Source organism: Gigantopelta aegis, chromosome 8 (genome assembly GCF_016097555.1).
Source record: "Gigantopelta aegis isolate Gae_Host chromosome 8, Gae_host_genome, whole genome shotgun sequence".
In the NCBI taxonomy this organism is placed as follows: Eukaryota; Metazoa; Mollusca; class Gastropoda; order Neomphalida; family Peltospiridae; genus Gigantopelta; species Gigantopelta aegis.
The window spans coordinates 74,232,987-74,255,811 of record NC_054706.1 but is presented as its reverse complement, the minus strand read 5'-3'; the positions used below and the strand labels follow the sequence as shown (position 1 = coordinate 74,255,811).

At 35.3% G+C, this 22,825-nt stretch overlaps 1 protein-coding gene across 1 annotated transcript; it reads right to left on the bottom strand.

Moving 5' to 3' along the window:
• Window positions 1-12,155: 12,155 nt before the first annotated feature.
• On the bottom strand, window positions 12,156-22,753 carry LOC121378914 (transcription factor A, mitochondrial-like). The gene is made up of 7 exons (XM_041507299.1): window positions 22,672-22,753; window positions 18,513-18,646; window positions 16,970-17,040; window positions 16,244-16,393; window positions 15,148-15,243; window positions 14,488-14,544; window positions 12,156-13,611 (listed from the first exon to the last, which is right to left on the bottom strand). The coding sequence occupies exons 1-7, from the start codon at window positions 22,740-22,742 to the stop codon at window positions 13,348-13,350; spliced, it is 843 nt and encodes a 280-aa protein (XP_041363233.1). The 5' UTR covers window positions 22,743-22,753; the 3' UTR covers window positions 12,156-13,347.
• Between the last annotated feature and the right edge of the window lie 72 nt (window positions 22,754-22,825).

The window sequence follows — 22,825 nt, the reverse complement described above, 5'->3', positions numbered from 1 at the left end:
CCAAGTAAAATGTTTTTACGGGATGTCCTGTTTTGAGAGGTCATGTTCTGTACTAATATTTAAAAAGGGAAAGTGAAAAACACTTGGTTTTGAGAGAATTCTAGTTTATTGAGGGTCCAGTTTGTTAAGGGGTTTCACTGTATGTCAGTTATGACTGTATAATTTAAAAATTTGTAAACTTTAAGAGTTAGCAATAATATTCTGATGATCTCTTGCAAGGTAATGTACATACACCTGTAAATAACCAGTAGTATATGTTTATATTTTACTTTGATTAACTACAGACAAGTGCCATGTTAACCAAGGGCAGCAGCCATATCATCGTACATATACCTATGTAATAATCTATTACTGTGTTGTGTTCATTATGTCTTTTAGTTTGTGTGACGACTTGTTGCCAATATCCTATACAATTTTAGAAATATTAAAGAAAGAAAACAAAAGACTAGTAACAGTTTAAAAGTTAAAATATTTCTAAGAATCATTGACATCAGCAGAATGTTAAACTATTGTTCATGCAATAACACATTAGAATTGGTGTAATATATTTCATAATTTATAAAAATCTTGATACTGAAATACATTTGTTAACATGTATATTGTTGCAGTTTTCAGCAATATGTTTCGGCTGATATGTAATATGTTATCTTGAAAACACCTCAATACTGGTCTAAGGGGGGTAATTACATTATCAGTTCAGCATAGCTTGATAAACTAATTGGGTAATGTTTCTGAAAGTGGTTCTTAAAAAGCTAAAAGTAGGCATTAAAAATTCTTGAATTTTATCTCCACTTTAATTTTAAAGCTTGTAAGAAGCTTACCACATTTCAGTACCCATCAATGATTTTTTAGGATTGAAAATAAAAATTGGATTTCATCTTTTGTCTGGTGTGTAAAGTTATTTTTACAAAGAAGATTGCAATTGATTTGAAATGCTGAACAATTGATATTATTCAAATGTAATGCAAATGTAAAGGTTTCAGCTTTTTAAAGATGATTTCTGCTTTTGGTTTTAAATGGGTATCACATCAAAAAAACGAAACCAGAATATGTCTCCAATACTGTATGTAGAGCTTACAACTTTAAAGGTAAACGTTTCAGTAAAATAAAAACCAGACCCCCCCCTCCCACCCGCCACCCCACCCCCCCCAAAAAAGGTTTTGCCAAGTTGTAGTCAAATATTAGGAGATGACACCAAGTATGTCTTCATTTTCAATAAATTCTTTTATTGTTATAAATATTAAATCCTGCATTAAAATTGTTTTCTGGCTAAATAAGGATATAATTTGTGATTTTCCCTGACTGCAGCTTTTAGTATACGTACTGAAAAGTTAGTGTCATCCTTGTTTTGAATAAAATTGTATATTGTAAAACTCTTTGCAGAGTTAACATGAATGCAAAAGTAGAAATAACTCTTTTTACACTGATTACTGGTAATAAAGGTATACAGTAAAATAGATTTAAACCATAGTTAACAATTTTATTACAAAGTTAACCTTTAATGTATGTGTTTCATATTTCAACAGCACATGAATGCAACTTCAGACAAAGTCGTGTTTCAAAATGGAAACTGTTAAAACTTTATCCAATTTGAACTTTGAATCCTTTTAATGGATGGTTTTTGTACTTGTTTTGTTCCATAAATGTTAGCCTTTGGCCACTTGGAACTTTGTTAAAGTTTTTGTAATTGCTTTTTAAGTTGCGATTATATTGACGTATGTTTTTTAAAATTCTAATGAAGGATGATTTTGTACTTGGAACAGATATGTGTTCATCGAGTGCTTGTCTTTAACCTGCATGCCATAAATGTGACCCCAGGGCAATGTATAAATTTGGTGACAATATTAACATGCAAACTACCTGGTTATTACTTAGCAGTGCTTGTGCAGGAATTTTGGTACAGGGGGAGGGGGTCTAAACTGGCAAGCAAACATTATAAAGGAGTCAAAACCTGCTCCCCCGGAAAATATAATTGCAGGAAAAGAAGAAAATTGGCTTGAGAAAGGAGGGGTTTTGACCACACACACACACACACACACACACACACTGAAAAGAATTTTGTTCTAGCCAGTTTTCAGATTTGTTGGGTATTTTTTTTGAAATTATTACAAAGTGGCTAATTTAAACATTTTATTAGCCAAATACTAAATTTTGAAGCGAATTAGAGATTGGCCAATTTGGCAATGTATCCGTATAATGTGAACAATTAACAAAAATTATTTAGTATATTAGGTACTAGTATGTAATACATTTGGTTTTGTGTTTTGTAATATTAATTATAGGAGTGTACATTTCTATATAATGTTCTAAAATGAGGGAAATTAGAATTTGGTACTGATGTCATAAAAGTTCCATGCAATATATCTAAATTTTGCCTTACCAAGCTTGAAAATTATAGTTTGCTACAACGACAGAAAAAAATGTAACAAAGCCAATATTTGCATTTGTAATGTACTCATCTGTCAACTTCATGTTAATTTTAATTTATTACACATTTTGAAGTAATAAACCATTTATTATTATTCATTATTGCATCTTATTAGTCCCCTACCAGTCCAACTGGAGGAAACTATAGGTTTCATCTCCATCCTTCTGTCTGTCTGTCTGTCCATCTGTCTGTCCCACAAATAGTTTTCTGGATGGGTTTTTTTAAATAATGCCTTGAAATATTGAGCTGAAAATGTTTGTATAGCTATATAATCTTTTTTTTTTTTTTTTTTTTTTTTTTTATCCCAGTGCCTCCTTTCCTTTCTCTCCTTTGAATTCCATCTCATTTCTTCCCGATCTGGCAACTCCTATCTTTTAACTTCTTTCGCTGTCCACCTCCACATCCCAGTCCTTGTCTCTCCAACCGTGGCTATCTGTGCCACACAACTGTTCCCCATCAGCTTTTAGCTGTGGGCTTAGTCTGACCACTTCGGGGAGTGTTCAGTAGTTACTTCTGGCATTGTTAAGAGGCACTTGTAACCACCTACTATGCACCCCTACTACCGGCGGTCATTAGTTAATGCCGTGGGTCAGACCAGCTTTATTAGCAGCAGAGGACGAGGGTGCCAGGTGGGTGCAGGGAAATACATAGAGACTGCACCTGTGGAAGAAGTCGAGACAGGTAGGCATTGGTGTGGACAGCTCAGAAGACCGAGTCAAAGGAAATTGACAGAAAGGGTCGAAACAGATTGAAATCGTGGGAGAAATTGGAAAGTTTTTTATATTAAGATAATGTGAATGTTAGGCAGAGGGTGATAGATGAGAAAGATGAATGAATGTGAGAGCCAGCTTTGACAGGATTTGAACCACTGTCGTCAGCTTGATTGTCCAACAGCTTGTGCACTAGACCACAGAGCTCAATAATCTACTGTTACAGATAAAGTGATTTTTATGGTGATTTACCCATTTTTGGCGGAGTTATGGCCCTTGAACTTGAAAATTTGTTTTCCAGACTTAATTTTTCAGAAGGCCTCGAGATATTGACCTGAAATTTTGTGTATAGCTTTATACTGTACTGTTACAGATCAAGTTTGACTTCCATTGAACTTAGGAGATTTAAAATTTAGTTTCTTGGACTTTTGTTTTTTAATGCCCGTTACTGATCGTTTATTTTTTATGGTGATTTACCCCCCTTTTCACAAAGGTATGTCCCTTAAATTTAGGACATGTATTGCTTTAGCATAATGCTTGTTAATTAATATGATGGTTTGACCCAGGTTATCAGGAACATAAAAGCAGACTGAAGTTAGCCCTGGTATGATTGCAGTTTAAAATAACTGAACCGTGGACTGATTAAACTAAAATCACATGGAATCGACAAACTGTGTTCAGTACATATTTTATCACAGGTTCCTGCCGACACATTCAGCTAACATCAGGTGCCAAAACTAAGAATGCTAGCAGAAATTAAACGCTTGTTTGGTTTAGTGTGCACTATAATAATCCAGCATTTTTTGTTCATTTCAAATAAACACATTTTCATTTTACTTAAAATAGGCCTACCTGTAAATGGTGCAGAAGGTATGTTATATACTATGACAAGAAAACTATTCACTTTTAAAATGAAATCGGACACTGAATTTAATTGTTGCATAATTTTTCAGCGTAAGTAACATGAAATTTTCAATGTGAAATGAAATGTGATACTGTCATGTCATTGAATGTAGCTTGTGGTTTAAAGTACAATGCTAAACTTTTTCCTCTTAGTATACATGTGTTACTTTCCAGTAACGGGGGGGTGGGGGGGGGGGGAGAGATGTGGCCCAGTGGTAAAGCCCTCGCTTGATGCATGGTCAGTTTGGGATCGATCCCCGTCATTGGGCTATTTCTCGCTCCAGCCAGTGCATCACGACTGGTTCATCAAAGGCTGTGGTATGTGTTGCTAATCGAAAAGAGTAGCCCATGAAGTGGTGGCAGTGGGTTTCCTCTCTCAATATCTGTGTGGTCCTTAACCATAGGTCCGACACAATATAACCGTAAATAAAATGTGTCGAGTGTGTCGTTAAATAAAACATTTCCTTCCTTCATTAAAGTAACGGGGCAGGATTTAGCTGTCAGTTGAGTGCTTGCTTGAGGTGCTGGCGTCGCAGGATCAACTGATTGGGGTTTTTGTCTCGTTCCAACCAGTGCACCACAACTGGTTAAAGGCTGTGGTATGTTTTCCTGTCTGGGAAAGAACATATAAAATATCCCTTACTGCATTAGGAAAGATATCTCAGGTTTCCTTTGATGACTGCATGTCAGAATTACTAAATGTGTGACATGCAATAGCTAATAATTATTTAATGTGCTCTAGTGGTGTCATTAAACAAAAAGCAAACTTTAAACTTTCCAGTAATAACCGATTTCAGGGTGTATGCTGATCGAAATCTTAGAGAGGATACTTGCAGAGAATTTATTTTAATTATATAACCTAAAACATTAATTCCTGGCATCTAAATTTATCATGTATTCAAAACTCAATTCTGATGTAGGAAACGTGTTCCTGAACATTTTGAGGAGGCGAATATATGCGTTCCTGAATGTGTTCCTGTTCTCAAATCCTACAGAGTGGGATGATGAGAACGGGCTCTCAGCCATTCATGAACAGTTTTGAATACATGGATAGTTATTGACATTTTCCCCACAATGCCTCCTGCTAAAATTTTGTGTATGGCTTTATCATGTAGTTATAGATAAGTTCGACTTTTATGGGAGTTATCCATTTCTGACAGTTACGGCCCTTGAAATGTCCATTAAGGGCATGCATTGCTTTAGCAGTACTCTCAGAATGCTTATTTTGCATGGTAGTATAAACCTGGAAAGTTTGGGTTTTTTCACTCATTGTTATACGTCTTTAAACTTGTCCGTTTCAACCGGTGCACCACAGCTGGTCAGTGGATGTGATATGTGCTTTCCTGTCTGTGGGAAAGTGCATATAAAAGATCACTTTCTGCATTAGCTGCATGTAGCAGGTTTCCTCTGATGACTGTGCGTTTGACATTCAATAGCCAATGATTAATGAATCAACATGCTTTAAGCAAAACAATTTTATTTATTTTTGAAACTTGTCTGGGGAGGGGGGTCAATTACATTGCCTGAAATGTGATTTCCTGGCATCTGAATTGCATAGTGGCGGGACGTAGCCCAGTGGTAAAGCACTCGCTTGATGCACAGTCGGTCTGGGATCAATCCCCATCGGTGGGCCCATTGTGCTATTTCTTGATCCAGCCAGTGCACCACGACTGGTATATCAAAGGCCGTGGAATGGTGCACATAAAAGATCCCTTGCTGCTAATTGAAAAGAGTAGCCCATGAAGTTGTGACAGCAGGTTTCCTCCCTTAATATCTGTGTGGTCCTTAACCATATAACCGTAAATAAAATGTGTTGAGTGTGTCGTTAAATAAAACACTACCTTCTGAATCGCATAATTAGCGATTATCAAAAAGTGATTTTAATGGCAATATTGGAGGGTTTAACAAGCCAAGAACTATTTTTTAGTTTAGTTCACATGATTTTCTTGCATCTGAATATTAACTGACTTATTTTGTGGGGAATTATGACAACATTTTTGGGAAGTTGTTTAGTAGTACACTTCATAGCAATGGGGACGAGATTTAGCTCAGTGGGTTGAGTGCCCGCTTGTGTTGCATGATCAAACCACCTCAGTGGATCCATTCAACTGACTGGGGTTTTTCTCATTCCAACCAGTGCACCATAACTGGTCAAAGGCTTTCCTTTCTGTGGGAAAGTGCATATAAAAGATCCCTTGCTGCATTAGGAAAAATGTAGCTGGTTTCCTCGGATGACTACGTGTCAGAATTACCAAATGTTTGACATCCAATAGCCGATTAATTAATCAATAATATTTGTTTTATTTGATTTCAGCTACACGTTTGCTTTACCATTTGCTCTGAGGTGCGCGACCATCGATTATTTCAGGATAAATCAATGTGCTCTAGTGGTGTCATTAAACACCTTTTTTGTCTTTTTTTTTGTGAGATCAAAGTTCTTGTTAGCACACATGCTGTAATTTCTTGCAATTCAACAGTTCTTGAAATTAGTTTGGCAAAAATGCACTTTGAGAGCATCACGGCTTGGTAATGCTTTAATCTTTTTTTCTTCTTTTTTTTTAAGTGTGAGACAAATTTGCTGGTTGTTATTAGTCTGCTATTTGCAACTCAGTAAATTCATGCATTAAAGTTACAGTAACGAGTTTAGTTCACGATGCCACTTAAAATTCTGATGATCAAGATACCACTTAAAATTCTGATGAGTTTGAAATTTAATTATTCCAGACCAAACTTTATTCCTGAAAATGCTAACTGCCAGCAGGTAATGCATATCAAACGTCTTTTTTTTGCACAATAATAAGTTTACATTCCAACTGAAGCAAAAGTCTAGCCAGTCAATGTTAAAATAAAATCTGCTGCAAATAACAAACAGTAGTCTTAGCACATAAACTCCCAAATAGCCAGATGATTCAATGTACTGGAGTGGCTTTAAGCAAACCTGAACAATTCTATCTCATCATTCTTCAGTTAGCCAGTGCTCCACCACTATTATATCTAAATATGTGGTCTATGCTGTCCTGTTTTCTGCATAAAAGATCTTTTGCTGCTAATTAAAAAATGTTGCAGGTTTTCTCTGAAGACTGTATGTTGGACTTGAAATGTTTGACAGCCAACAACCAATGATTAATCAGTTAATGTACTGTGGTGTCAACTTTAATTCAATAAATCTTCTTTGGTTACTTTTTTCTTCATAACAATATATTTTAAAAGAAATGACAAGTAATTATTTCACAACATTGACACATTATAAACCTGGCTAGTTGGCGTCAACATTGGGTTATGTCCTGTCCACAAATTAAAATGCACGGTCAGTCTGGGATTGATCCCCATCGGTGGGCCCATTGGGCTATATCTTGCTCTAGCCAGTGCACCATGACTGGTACATCAAAGGCTGTGGTATCTGCTATCCTGTTTATGAGATGGAGTATAGCTGCATATAAAAGATCCCTTGCTATTAATGGAATTTTTTTTTTCTCTCTAAGACTCAAAATTACCAAATGTTTGACATCCAATAACTGATGATTAATAAATCATTGTGCTCTAGTGGGGTCGTTAATAAAACACAAATTTCCACCATCTCAGAGATATGATGGGGCCAAATACCCATTTACGTATAAAAGCTGAAACATCTATACTATACCTAAATAAGGTCCTTTTGAGCATTTCAGATCAAATCCAGTCTACTTTGTGAAAACCTTTTCACAAAAAAAGATAGAGCTAAACAAGATGAAAAGCTGAAAAATTTCATCTATATTGGTTGTGAACATTGAGATAAAGGATAAAGGAGAAAGGATAAAGTTAAAAGTTTGTTTTGTTTAATAACACCACTAGAGCACATTGATTTATTAATCATCGGATACTGGATGTCAAATATTTGGTAATTTAGACAGTCTCAGAGAGGAAACCCGCTACATTTTTTCATTAATAGCAAGGTATCTTTTATATGCACTTTCCTAGTCAGAATAGCACATACCACAGCCTTTGATATACAGGTCATGGTGCACTGGCTAGAAAAAAAATAGGACAATGGGTCCACAGACGGGGATTGATCCTAAACCGACCACACATCAGGCGAATGCTTTACCCCTGGGCTACATTCCACCTCTTCTTGGATAACTGTGTCTGTTTACTGGAACTGCAAGGTGTTCATTTTGTCTGTTTAAGTAAAAACAAAATTAATGAAATTGTTAATGAGTCATTTAATATGGAACACAACGATGATAATGCTGATGAAGTAGGTACCAGGTTGTTAAATCACATATAAAAGATTTCTGATGTATTATCAACTTCCTTCACGGTCATTAGTACATTATTACATACACACTCAAAGTTTCCTGTAACCGACTGGAAGAAAATGGCAGTATTTGTGAATAGTTCATAGAGCATTTTGAGAGTATTGCTAAGGCAATACATGTCCTTTACTGGGCCCCAACACATTTTCCTATCTCCTTAGTTAAAGGCCCATAACTCTGTCAAAAATGTGTAAATTGCCATGAAAGCATAACATGAACTGTAACAGTTCATGGTATTAAAACAAATTCTAGCAGGTTAATTTCAGTATCATAAAGCTGTGGAAATCACTACAATCGTGAACAGTGTTTGTCAGTATGATATCCTGATATCAGTGATGTTTTCAGTAAGACTGATTTTGTTTTCAGTAAGAGTGATTTTGTTTTTAGTAGTATGGATATTGCAGGGGTGGGGAAAAGCCCTTTTCTTCCGGTCTGGGACCGATCTCGATCTCTGAGACTGAAATTATTTTTTAAAAACACGTGTTTGCCGGTCCCACTTTTGTCATTCTTGTCGGTCCGAAGCACCTGTCCATTTCTATTATTGGAACAAATTCTTATCCGTCAAGTGGACCGGTCTGCCCAGACATCGGTATCTCATGCATGATTTAAAATAATAAATAAATAGTGGTCAGTATAGCTTGTGTTTCAGACGTCTGTGATTTTAAAGACTGTCTAAGTATATATCGTCAGTCACTGAAGTCGGACCTACAGTAGTGTCAATCCACAGCCACTAGGCTAGACATTAATTTTGTCAAAATTGCTGAGCCAGTCAAGAGATAAAACAGACGTTAACAATAACACCATTCTTGGTGAGAGAGCCATCAAGGTATTACACTCCAATTAAAACAAAGGACCCAGAGTTTGCAACTGGTTACAATCAACATGTCAACACCTATGTACGAAGCTTTGTCGGTCGAGTGTCCCAGTCCGAAGCAAGAGACTTTTGTGCAATACAAACTGCTTGAAATAGCATAAAATATACTGAAATAATCTATAAATGTATTTATTGTTGACTGTTCAATGTAGTCTATCCAATAATTATAGAGGATTTTAAAATTAATAAAAGGTTTCCACTTTTTTGTTAACAAGTGGGAGTAAGCAGAACAGCTACATGTACTGGTTATCTCGAGAGCCAGTAGAGGTCAAATGTCGTCCAATCAGTGATGACGTTATTAATCTCTTTGTCTAAACGTGCTGGCTCAGGCTGTCAAACGCTTCAACGGTGCGATCTTTTATTAATTTTCAAGACACAGTACTGAATACTCATACTTTTTATACATATATGGGATTTAAATTCATAACTTTTATTCCTTTTTTATATTATTTATTCCATTATGTAAAATATATACAATTTGTGGGGTGGTTTTTTTCCACTGTGATAAAAAAAAAAAAAAGTTATTTTTTTTATTCCTTTCTTTTTTTTCCCTGTCACACACACACCCCCCCCCCCCCCCCCCCCCCGTTAATGATGACATCAAGCGGGACCGATTAACAATTTAATTTTTCCCCACCCCTGGGATATTGGTGATTTTTAAAGTATTTGCAACATAATTTTTTTTTTCAATTTAAAATTTAAGAGGAGTTTTAATGCCCGTAATGGTGTGATTATACAAAAAAGGACGAAAAGTGTGCAGAAAATAAATACTGCTACCTCTTCAAATCCTACTTTTAACATCAATATTTAAAATGTTCTCACTGTGACAGATATATTGGTGAATGGATAGTGTATACATATAGACATGATACATAATGACCCACTGTCAAAACTGGTAACAATATCAAAAGCACTTAATTCCACTGATATGCATATTAAAAAACTACCAGTACTGCTTTATCAGAAATTAAAATGAAAATAGTTCATTATGTTAGGAATACTACATGTATAATTTGAAATTTCTGCATTGGATGAAAATAAATACAATACTAGGCAGCAACCCTACACAAAAATATACCGAGAGGCATAAATAATGCAATGGGTATTGCATGAATATTTTCTTACAGAAATGTCATATCATATATATTAAGCTTAAACATGTGGACAAAATAACATGGTAACAACAGTAAATGAAAGATGATTATGTTTAAGTGGTGGAGGGGTAAGGAATAAAATGAGTTTGAAGCAAAAAACATAACATGGTGTTTATTGCAACACAGCATTACATATGAAAATATTTTTGCACATGCTTTGCCTGCACTGGTCTCCCTATGAAAGCAACTTTTTTTTTTTTTTCCTATCTTTTTTCAATATTCTATAAGTAATGCTGGGGAAAAAAATTGTTTTATTGCGTGGAAAAAAATAACCCCACACAAGATCTTCTTTCTCTTAGTTGTTACCAGTATCTCATTTGTTCGCATGCATAATATATATATGACATTTCTTTCCGAAAATATCAGTAAAATGCCCATTACATTATTTATGTCTCTCAGTATAGACATTTTAACCTGGGTTCCATTTAGTTCAGAGTTTTGTTGCAAATATTCACTATTATTGACTTGACTGGTTCATGTGTAAGCTACAAAATGTTCTGGGCATAAATTATTCTGGCTGCAATGTAATTTTGCTGTAGCAGAAATACTAAGATCTGATTATTTGTTCAGTTCAAACATTAGGGTTAGGGTTAGTTTTAGTTGTAGACATAGAATAAACCTTGTGGAATTTCTTATATTTTTACATTAACATGAGGCAGAGCATCTGTCAAAGCGGCCTCAGTGTATTCATTTAACGTTAAGCTCAAAAACCAGGCAAGCGAGCATTCTACAAGGCTTTTAAAAAAACCAAAAACATTATGTTTTTAATCGGGGTCTTTGTTCGTTTCTTCAGGGGTTTTTTTTATTAATAAGTGGAATTTTTTTTAATGTAGTTAAAAAACACAACTGCCAACTGATCCTACTAATTTTTTCTGTAATGTTCCTGGAAATATTTTTTTTTAGGAAAGTTGATTATGTGAACTGTTCGTAAAAAAGATTTTACTCCACTTGGCAAGCTTTCTTTCTCATACTTAACCAAGTACTTCCAAGATGGTATGTCAAATGGTGTAGTGTGTGTTATCCTGTTTGTGGGGAAAATAACATAAGTTGCTGTTATCGAAGTGTAACTTTTGGCATCAGGTTTTTTCTTTCATTCTTTAGACCAAGCCCCTAATTTTGAGTGTGTGTGTGTGTGGGGGGGGGGGGGGGGGTCCAACAGGAGGAAGACATGATTTTTCTTGGTTTAAAAAAAAAATGACTCAAAAACACACATATAAAAAAAAAGCTCAGTTTGTTTTGTTTAACGACATCATTATTTGTCATCGACTATTGGATGTCAAACATTTGTAATTTTGACATAGTCTTAGAGGAAACCTGCTGCATTTTTCCATTAGTAGCAAGGGATCTTTTATATGCACCATCCCACAGACAGGATAGCACATACTACAGCCTTTGATATACCAGTCGTGGTGCACTGGCTGGAACGAGAAATAGCCCAATAGGCCTACCAATGCGTTTATTTCAATCCATTATTTTAGTAAATTTACTACTTCTACACCTTGTTACATGTATTACAAGAAAACTATCTCTGACAAATAATGTGTAATCCCCAAAAACAAAAACGAAAATGCGGGAGGGAGAGTCACAGGGCACTAGCCCCATCAACACTTAACATAATACATCCCCTCATTCCCAAAGGCAAATTAGTATTTTACTGGCCCCTCCAGGTGTTGGCATCTGTCGATGCATATGGTAAAACACATTAAAACGGGACTACTAGCTACTATATCTAAATAAATATATAATATGGGCTTTTATTTTGGTGAACCAGTGAGTACAAACAATTTCTGTAAAGGCTATATTAAAGTCTATTTTAATAATGATTTCAAGTGATCTAATAATAATGGAATAATAAATGTTCTGTTCTTTTATTTTGTCTTTTAAATTGAAATAGATCAATTCCACCAGGTGGTGCAAATATATTAATTTTGTACCAATAACAAAACTGTAATAAACAGTACCACCATTTATCATCAAGAGACAAGATTGTTTTAGTGAGAAATAAGTGATTATGAAGAAGACTTCACTGAGCAAATTAAACCAAGCTTTAAATCGTTACTGTATATTTATTGTATGCAAAAGAAGTAAGTAATGTTAGGACGACCAGTACTAAAAATTACATTTCAATAGTCACTAGCACATTTTACTTTGAACACCACACATTAGTGTGATCTGGGCTAGACCTATTTTTGACTGTGTTGTTTTGTGTTGTGCCAAGGGTGTCGCATGCATTAAAGACTCAGATAAGTGCATTGACACTACAAATAGGTTTTCAAATGTAGCTTCCTTCAAGTTTTTCATCATCCATCCATGACTGTGTATTAAGAAAGTGACCATTACAATTATTACAAGGCGACATCGATTTTACTGCCAAGACAATGACAGACTGAAGACAGGCTGATCAATACTTCACTTCAATCACTTCTCACCTTGTTGCATGAGCCCTTATAATCTAATCCAATGCCCCCCTTCATTTCTGGAGATAGGAATACCCCCAAATGGAGTAATATTTCCCACAATGTTTTTGGAGTTTTGGAGCAGACGTTGGAATGGTAGAAAAATACCAATGGGTGCTGTACAAGGATCAATCCCATGACACATCACACATCAGGCAAGCACTCTTACCAAAACACTACATTTCTCAATATTAGCACTCTACATGTTAAACTCATTATGCTAACAAACATCATGTTTTCAATTCAGTTGCGACTTCTCTGTCCTTGCTTACAAGAACCGCACATACTATTGATCTGCCATTTTTGGAATACATTATAAACCTACAAACAAGCCACACCTACAAAACTTCAACAAACTGCAGTTGGTAATCAAGAAACAACTCTACAGTATACAATGTGTTATAATTTCTCAAAGCACATGTATACTTAGGTTCATAACTGTTTGGTCCAACACTCGATGTGATAAATTCACCAGGAATATAAGAATACAAAACAGATCAACCACAGCTCATTTACATAATAAATGCATATCAGTCATCATCTCCAGTCTGTGTAGATTTGGACACGGTTTTACGTTTTCTTTTTGGTTTCGTTCCGCTTTTTGACACCTTTTCCTTTAGTCTGGAAACAGGCTTTTTCTTCTTGGCTACCACAGTTCTCTTTTTCCTTGGAGATTTGGTTCTACTGGCTTTCCTCACTAGGTCTTCTCTGCCTAATTTCTTCATTTTGTCTTCCCAAGCAGCCATTTCTTTGTCGTAACGTTCTTTGTCAAGTGCAGCATCATGGTAATATATCTGGAACGAAATCGTTCAAATATATAATAGGATACAGGTGTTATTCATATGGCATTCTGTAACTGAAGCCATGATAAGCTAGCAAATGAAAATGGTTATGCCTTGAGTGAGAACAATAATAAAGATTAAGAGCAGTGATACACATTTAACATAATTACTTGTCCTACAGGAAAATTTGACTTAGCAGGGTCATCAGGCAATGGGAATTTTGAATCACTGCATCAGCTCCAGCTGGACACAAAAAAGCTTTTAAAAAATGTTTTTCTAACAGTTACAAATGACCACTGCACTTCGGGTGTACAGGTTTTGTTGAGAATCAATACAGATACTTTCTATCTGCTACGAAAGCTACTACTATAGTATTGTTTTCATGTTTAGTTTTCACTTGTATAAAAAGTGAGGACACCATTTTTAAAGCAATGATAAGTGAGTACACTTTCATTATTAACAGTGTAACATGTAGAAGAAGGAAATGGTTTATTTAACGACGCACTCAACACATTTTATTTACGGTTATATGGCGTCAGACATATGGTTAAGGACCACACAAATATTGAGAGGAAACCTACCGTCGCCACTTCATGGGCTACTCTTTTCGATTAGCAGCAAGGGATCTTTTATATGCATCATCCCACAGACCGGATAACACATACCACAGCCTTTAATATACCAGTCATGATGCACTGGCTGGAGCAAGAAATAGCCCACTGACGGGATCGATCCCAGACCAACCGCGCATCAATCGAACGCTTTACCACTGGGCTACGTCCTGCCCCTGTGTAACATGTAGAGTGAAACTGAACTTGATAAATAACAAGCATGAGATAAACATACACACTAACAACTCAATACATTATTATAAAACGCTGGCCTTACCTCCTTTTCATTTTCTGGCATTGTTTTCCAATATTCAACTATTCCTTTCAGAAAGGTCTGCAAAAGTAATAATAATAATAAACTTTATATGAATAAGTAACAGAAACAGCACTACTATAATAAAAATGTTAATAAATGTGTTCAGTCGTGTACAAAATGAGTTGTCTGGTAATGCAAAATAGTGCCACGACACATTTATAAACAAGCATTCTGAGAATATTGCTGAAGCAATATATGTCCACATACTGGGCCCAACAAATTTTTGTATCTCCTAAATTCAAGGGCCATAAAAATGGGCAACTGTCCATGAAAATCAAACCTGATTTGTAACAGTATACGATAAAGCAATACACAAAAGATCAGTAGTTTTGACATTAACCGTTTTGAGGTCAGTATGTCAGTAGCCCAGATTTCTTAACCAAATTATTAGAAGTGATACATTGTAGTTTACAATTAGGAACTATTGTGGACTGTTATGAATGAACTTTCCCCCGGAAGTGAACTGTGCAGAAAGCCCTCATTTGTCTGTAACTGTTAACTGACTCTGAGGTGTTCCAGGTACTACGTTATGAACTCAGCATCTACCAGCCTTAGACTTGATTGTCTAACAATTACACCACTGTGGTCGCTAACACAATATGCTATTAATCAATTACTTACTTGTACATCAGCATCTCCCCTCTCCAGTTTAGACGATCTTAAAAACAAACTAAAGGCATTCCGTGATCTCAGAGGCTTTCCCAACTGCTTCAGTTCCTGCCAATAGTAGAACACATTTAATTTATTTAGTCAACGCAACACACCAACAAAATAAGCATTTCCTGCATTCCACCATTTTATCTCTCAATAATTTATTTTTCTTTTTTAATCTAATAAAGAAAATAAATATATAAAACCTGATACAGCGAATGTAATGCCCTCAATGTGGCTCATTTGTTTACTGTTCATCCATATGGCTTTTAACATATTAAAACTAAAAACGTGGAATTAAACTAATTAGTGTTAGCCTGTCCAAAATACCACCCTGTTAAATTGAGAAACTTTGTTTTGATAAAAAATTAGAGATATCTTGAAAATATTAAATTTTTTAAAACTGGCAGCTATCTCCAAGAAAAAAAATCTTGTGATTTAAATGTTTGTGAAAAACAAAACACATAACCACTGATAAACTGGATTCACAGCTGATCTGACTCCGACAGGTCCAACTGTACATGCAGGACAAAAGCAACTGTTGATTTACAGTGAGTGCAGCATAGATGGATGGATGGGGTGGGGGGGGGGGGGGGGGGGGGGGGGGGGGGGGGGTGGGGGGGGGGGGGGGGGGTGGGGGGGGGGGGGGGGGGGGGGGGGGGGGGGGGGGGGGGGGGGGAAAGAAGACTGCTACAATTTATTTTTATAATATTTTTGTTTGGGGGGGGGTATTTGTTTTAGGATAATTATAATTTGGAAATGACCGTATTGAGATTGGCAGCAAAATACATGGGTTTTTTGCTCATTAACAACGTCACTGGTTTCGGCCTATAATTCATTTAATATTAAGTAAAAAAAAAAATGCCATTTCATAACATTGTATGAATGCTGGCAATTCTGAGTTAAAAAAAAGTGCAAAACAAAGCATATATTCAACCAAAAAACATTGCAGTTTTTAAAAATACTTTTCACGTTCACTTCATTTCAAATGCATACACAATGTGTTTGATATACTATGACTATGACATATATATATATAGGGCTTATTACATGCTGACATACATACCCTCTTCTTTCTCTTTTTTGCCAAAGAGATTCTACGCTGTCTCTTTTTTTCTTTAATTTCCTTAATTTCATTGGGTGTCAAGTTGCTAAGGTAATTTTCATACTGCCGTTTATATTCTGCAAATCTTTCCAATCCCTCTTGGTGAAATCTCTGTACAAGATCAAAGAATAAAACAATAAAGCTACAAATACAAATACCACAGGCTATCAATCTTTTTCTAAATTAGGTTGTTTTAACACCGTAAACATTATATGCTCTTAGTCTGTTTTAAAGAAATAGTATCAGCCTTTTATCTCCGACACACTGTCTGGCTTAGATTGGATGTAAGCCAGTTAAACCCGATTCATTATATGCTCTTTGGTCTGTTTTAAAGAAACAATACCAGCCTTTTATCTCCAACACACTGTCTGCCTTAGATTGGATTCTAATTTTGAGACAGAACTGACCGTCAATTTCTACAAAATGTTGCTTCCAGATTAAAATGAGAAGCAAAGACTGCTTTCCACAAAATGAATTTCAAGCCTTGTGCATATCCAAACAAGGAACACTACACCACATACCACATCCGTTGATTTACCAGTTGTGGGATACTGGTTGGAACAGGGGAAAAAACAACAAAGAATGGGTGCACTAGCTGGGAAAGGACTGTACACACTAAGATTTCAAGTCACAATATCTTAGTGGATTCGTATGACCGAGACTTTAAAGAATATTTTAACCGCTTACATCTTTATCTTTTTGGTCAAGTTCTCGCCATAACTGTCCTGCAATCTTGGCTTGCTCATGGATTCGCAGATCTGAAAGAAAAGACTTTAGGATGAAAGGCATACATGTGTCAACACCCCAGCACATTGTTTAATATGCGGTTATGCAAAACATATGGGGATAATTACCTTTGGTCTAGACCAATATTTCATAAATTGTTTTGCCCAATGCAAACATAACAAGCTGATCTCTCACCAGATACAACCACCCAACATTAACCTTCTGAGTATTGCAGGTGAGATATCTCGCCCGACATCACACCAGTTGACATACTGTACACTGTACAGTGCATTCCCCAATTCATATTTCCCGCCGTTTTGAACACGACATTCACCGGGAAAAAAAATTCTTAACAGGAAACAGTTTATTTTACAGCATGGTAGTTTTTGTTTGTTATGTTTCAAAGGAAAATACATTTAAACGTTGAGTTCAAAAAGTGGTTTTCGGCAAGTATTTTCACTTGACAACAATGGCGGCACGTCGCGGTCATTTTCAGGGATCGATTGTGACAGCTAATTTGATAGTTTTACCAACAATGAAAATCACCAAATATTGGGATATAAATCGTAGTTAGTTTTAAACAAAAAATCTAGTCATAAAATCACTGTTATCGGGAATAATGGACATAAATACTGGACAGCTGGCTACAAATGCCCGTAAGTAAACACAACTTTTTTTTTGCCTAATTTTAATCACCAATAATGAATCTAAAATAACATAAAAATTACAATAACCCACAAAAATAATACTTACCGATTCATATATGAACTTTATTTTATGTATTTATAAAACATTTAAGTGAATATATGTGAGTAAAAATTATAAACTTGTACCCACTCAACGTGGTTTTTGTCAAAAATTAATCCAGTAGTGTAAAGGTTAACATTTCTGTATGTTTACAGAGTAGACACATCAGACCCATATAATTCACCAACATCTGACATAAATCATATTACATATCATCTTCATTTTCCTTTTGTTAGCATGTGCTATAGGCAACTTAAAATCCAATTAAAACAATGAAAAAACAAGTTACATTTCACAGTATCAAAGAAACTTCTTTAATGATTTGCAATAAAATATTAAAAACCCAGTCACCTTTCTTAGTATCAAAGAAATTTCTTTAATGATTTGCAACAAAATATTAAAAACCCAGTCACCTTTCATAATATCAAAGAAACTTCTTTAATGATTTGCAATAAAATAGTTTCATTGCATATTTTTAGTTTGCTTAAAATTACAGTATCTACTGGAAATACTGTCATTAAAATACAAGTTCAATGCAAGTTTTAGGTAATTAATTGAGATATCAAAAATAGAATTAATTTAACCCAACTATCAGTTTCGTAGATGAAAATCATAAGCACAGGTTATGTTTCTAGTTCTTTAAGATATTTAGTCTTTATTATGGGGTTTCACTGTATATTGCCATTTCCTCTTGTTAAAAAATACAGACATTATGATACTAATGAACCCAGTTGACAAACTGAACAGTGTGGTAAACCTGGATTATTTTGAGCAATCTCCTCTTGTTTGGATTTGAAGAACAGAAAAAAGGAAGGAGTCGGTCGTCTTGGAGGATCAACAGTTTGGCAAGGATAGCTTCTTGAAACCATACAACGAACTTCAAGAGGTAATCTGGAACAAAAACAATGCAGAAATTTTTTTTTGAAATAACTGAAAATTCTTTTTATTAAAAACAAATATCAATAACACATGCCGAAGCAAGTATATACTGTATTTTAACATGACAATAGGTGTATTGTTTTAATAATTCAAATCCTTCTTGAATTCACATAATTCTAACTGATTGTATAATCAAAGTTGAATGGTTGGTGCAAAATTATTATACAGGGCTTCTAGAATTTTTATAAAATCCACTAGCCATGGGATCAGTGATTTAAAAAATTTACTTTACTTTAAGTTAATACAATTTTACTAAGTAATAGTAATAATAAGATACATCACCTAAAGAGGGAGACAGAGCTTAAAAACACTTAAGTTGATCTTAGGGCTAAGATCACTTCGTGGAACGGGGCCCTGGCCAGTAAAGTATAATCTTTAATCACCAGTCACTTATATTTAGTAGCCAGCTAATATATACTTGTAATTAAATTGATTCATCTGCCATTTTATGGCACATTACTAATGCCGTAATTGTTATTAGGAAAGCATTCGAATGAACTCGTGAAGGGGTAATTCCTAGTTGTTAAATAGTAATTTCAAGTTACTGTTTGTGTCCGGTTCCACTAAAACAGTGAACGACTGTTAACTATCATTATCAAATTCCGTAACCAATAATTTTATTAAACGCAATCATGCAAATTACTATTTTAATGGCACTGCTAGGATATGCATTTAAATTGCAGTACTCATTAAAAGTTAATTAAAAGCATTGTGATAATATCTACCAGGCTTCAACGTGTTACTAGTAGTTACCAATCGGCTACCTTAATTTTGGTTTAAATAATATTTATTTTCATCATATACTGCATTGTAAATCCATAAATACTGTTTTGTAAATAGTTGTGTCTTTAAAGCCGTTTAAAGTCGAGTCATGAAAATAGAAATAGGTGAACATGATTTTCGACGTGATTAAAACAACATTCACAACTGGAGACATCGTTATCGTGGAGGGAAAGTTAAGGGAGATAACATCATAATGAAGTATTACCTCCCTTAACATCACCGTGTTTACTCTTTTATTAAAATTTGCAAGTGGCTAAAATTTTGGCTAAGCCATTTTCTGTCTTCTGATGTGAACAAACGGTTACATAATTTATCCGACACCTCAAACATAATAATACTACCAAATATTCAATTAGCGTAATAGCGATCTCGTGACCGGTAACGAGAAACGGTGTCATGCAGAATACAGCGTAGGCCTTATAATGTTTGCTTATTTTAATAATCACGGTTATTAATTTTAACGGCATGCATTCAACATGTATGACAGCAATGTCTGGAAAATCTGTAACTTGTTATTTTTACGTTGTAAAATCTTTGAACCAAAGTAGGCTAATAAAAACAGACCAACAATGCGTGTCAATTTGAATACACATGCCAGTTCAGGGCCGAAAGACATGTAGGCCATCTCAAGGTCCGAGTTCAGCCAGATCGAGCGAAAACAAAACGTTCTCTAGACTGGTTTGTGCGCTTCATATTAAACCAAATGGACACGACGAACACCAATCAAATAGTTCGCGAACGTTAGGAAGAACGTTCGTTGGCTGAACTGAACAGCTCTCGGTGGAATATACATCACGCCTCAGTCAGCTGACACCCGAGTGTCAAGAGACATCGTTGCGGACATTAAACAGTACGAAAGAAAGAAAGAAGTGTTTTATTTAACGACGCACTGAACACATTTTATTTACGGTTATATGGCGTCAGACATATGGTTAAGGACCATACAGATTTTGAGAGGAAACCCGCTGTCGTCACTACATGGGCTACTCTTCCGATTGGCAGCAAGGGATCTTTTATTTGCGCTTCCCACAGGCAGGATAGCACAAACCATGGCCTTTGTTGAACCAGTTATGGATCACTGGTCGGTGCAAGTGGTTTACACCTACCATTCAGCCTTGCGGAGCACTCACTCAGGGTTTGGAGTCGGTATCTGGATTAAAAATTCCATGCCTCGACTGGGATCCGAACCCAGTACCTACCAGCCTGTAGACCGATGGCCTGCCACGACGCCACCGAGGCCGGTTTAAACAGTACGATTACGCAAAAGTAAATCTTGATGTAAATTTGTAGAAAAACAATAGTTATTTGCATCAATGAATACCTAACTGCAGTTTTTGTTTATTCCTTTGTCTTTGTTAATTTCGTACCCATGGTCGAGAGCATGCATGCAGATCGCGATCGCCGGAAATGAACATGCAGCATTTAAATTATACAAATTGCAGTTAAATGTACACTGAATAAAATTAGTTTACAATAATCATATTTGTTAGATAATTTTAGATATAAATTGTAAGACTGTTAGGTGACATTTAATAAGTTAGACGGATTTTAAAAAGACTAAATTTGTATTTTATTAAAGTTTTTGTTTTGTTTTTTTGTTTTTTAATAAATGGAGTATACTATGAAGTCGGCATTCTTAGCCAAGGTATTTTGTAAGCAGAAATCACAACAAGCATTTAACACGATGCTGAAATCAACCGCAACAACATGGCACAAATTATGAAATTGTCTGTGGTGAGGAATTGATGGGTCACCTAAAAAAGAGAGAGAGAAAAAAAAGCAATTCAAACTAACATAAATATTGCTATTTAAAGAAATAATGAGCTCTATATATAAAAAAAAACTCTCAAAATTTTTATTTGGAAAAAAAGGAAGAAAAAAACAAAAACATCCATAAACATCCAACCCACCCCCATATTTCTGTATGTTTGTTAATTTAATGCCATAGGCCTTAGAAGTGGGGGTGGGTGTATGGGGTACTGGCTTCAAACTCTGAAGATATTGCATAACCCCATCCCAACCCCACGCCCGCTGAAAAATCGAAGTAATATATTAACTGCCCCTACCCTCATTGAGGTTTTGTTATTCCTATTTATTCCAGTTTGTACACAATTAGCTGAAAAAAATATATTTTCATATTCATATATAAATACTCTATACAGTACTGCGTAAAACAAATTTGGCTAAGCATTTTCAATATGGCTAATAAAAATTCCATTTGGCTAATATTTTGGCTACAGGTATTTTTGATCCAGGGTGAGCCCTGCAGTGGTGTAGGAAGGTGCCAAAAAGTGGGGGGCACACTCTTATATTTACACACTTTTACACTATTATAAAGCAAATATAAAGCAAAATATCTGAAAAGTGGGGGGCACATGCCCCCTTGCCTACCCCCGTTTCCTACGTCAATGAGTCTGATTAACTTGTCTCAAACTTTTATTTTGCAAACAAACTACCAATAGAAAACATGTTTTATGGAAGATAAATTGCAACTGGTCCACTGTGTTCCGATGTCCAGTTTTGTTTACAGATTAAAGTAAAATTATTGGACAGTCACCAACTGGTGAATGTGATTTTATTTTTTAGACGCCAGAGAATATTTTTAGTCGCCATGTCGAGTATTTTACTCACTTTGTAGAGCACTGCATTAATGGTGGTGCAGTGGTTGGAACGAGAGAAAAAAACCAATCAGCTCCATAGAGGTCATTTGATCCTGTGATTCAAGCAACTCAACTATTTTAATGCAATCGGTTTTCATGAAGTACAATTTACAAGATTATATTTTATTATCAAATTTCTTATTAGTAGTATTGGTTTATTAATGTTCAAATGGAATGCATTAGCTTAAAAGGAGTTACCTCCCCTTAATGTAAAGGAAACACGTTTTTAATAATTTAATATTATAATTATTTTTTAATATTTCTTTATTACAGATTAATTTTATTTCATTCAATAACTAACTTATGTATGCATTTACTGAGTAAATATAATTTTAAAGCTATAACTATTTAGTTAAAAGCTGTAAAGGCGCCATTTCATTCGCGATTCGGAGGGCATCCTTACTGTCACTTCGACACTGGATGCTACATAATCTGTCATTTTCAGCAAAATATGATCAAATCAGTGTTAATGACATAACCAGCATATATATATCTAAAAATTACGAATGATGCAGGGCAACTGTCAAAAACTACCTCTGTGGTATGCATGAGAATCTTTGCAAGCAATTTCTCCAAAGCAGACTAGCACACATTGTGCCAGCCATATTTAGCGTGGGCGGCGCGGGTGAAGGGAGTAATTATTGCAAATTTATTTTTAAAATTTAAGTATATGGCACACTTCTTTTTT

Excerpts from the sequence above, each read along its gene's own strand:
- LOC121378914 (XM_041507299.1), bottom strand. The coding sequence starts at position 22,742 with ATGGCTGGCACAATGTGTGCTAGTCTGCTTTGGAGAAATTGCTTGCAA. Across the intron at positions 17,041-18,512 it reads GATTGCTCAAAATAATCCAG|ATCTGCGAATCCATGAGCAA; the intron begins GTTTACCACACT and ends CTTTTCTTTCAG. Across the intron at positions 16,394-16,969 it reads TTGACCAAAAAGATAAAGAT|AGATTTCACCAAGAGGGATT; the intron begins GTAAGCGGTTAA and ends GATCTTGTACAG.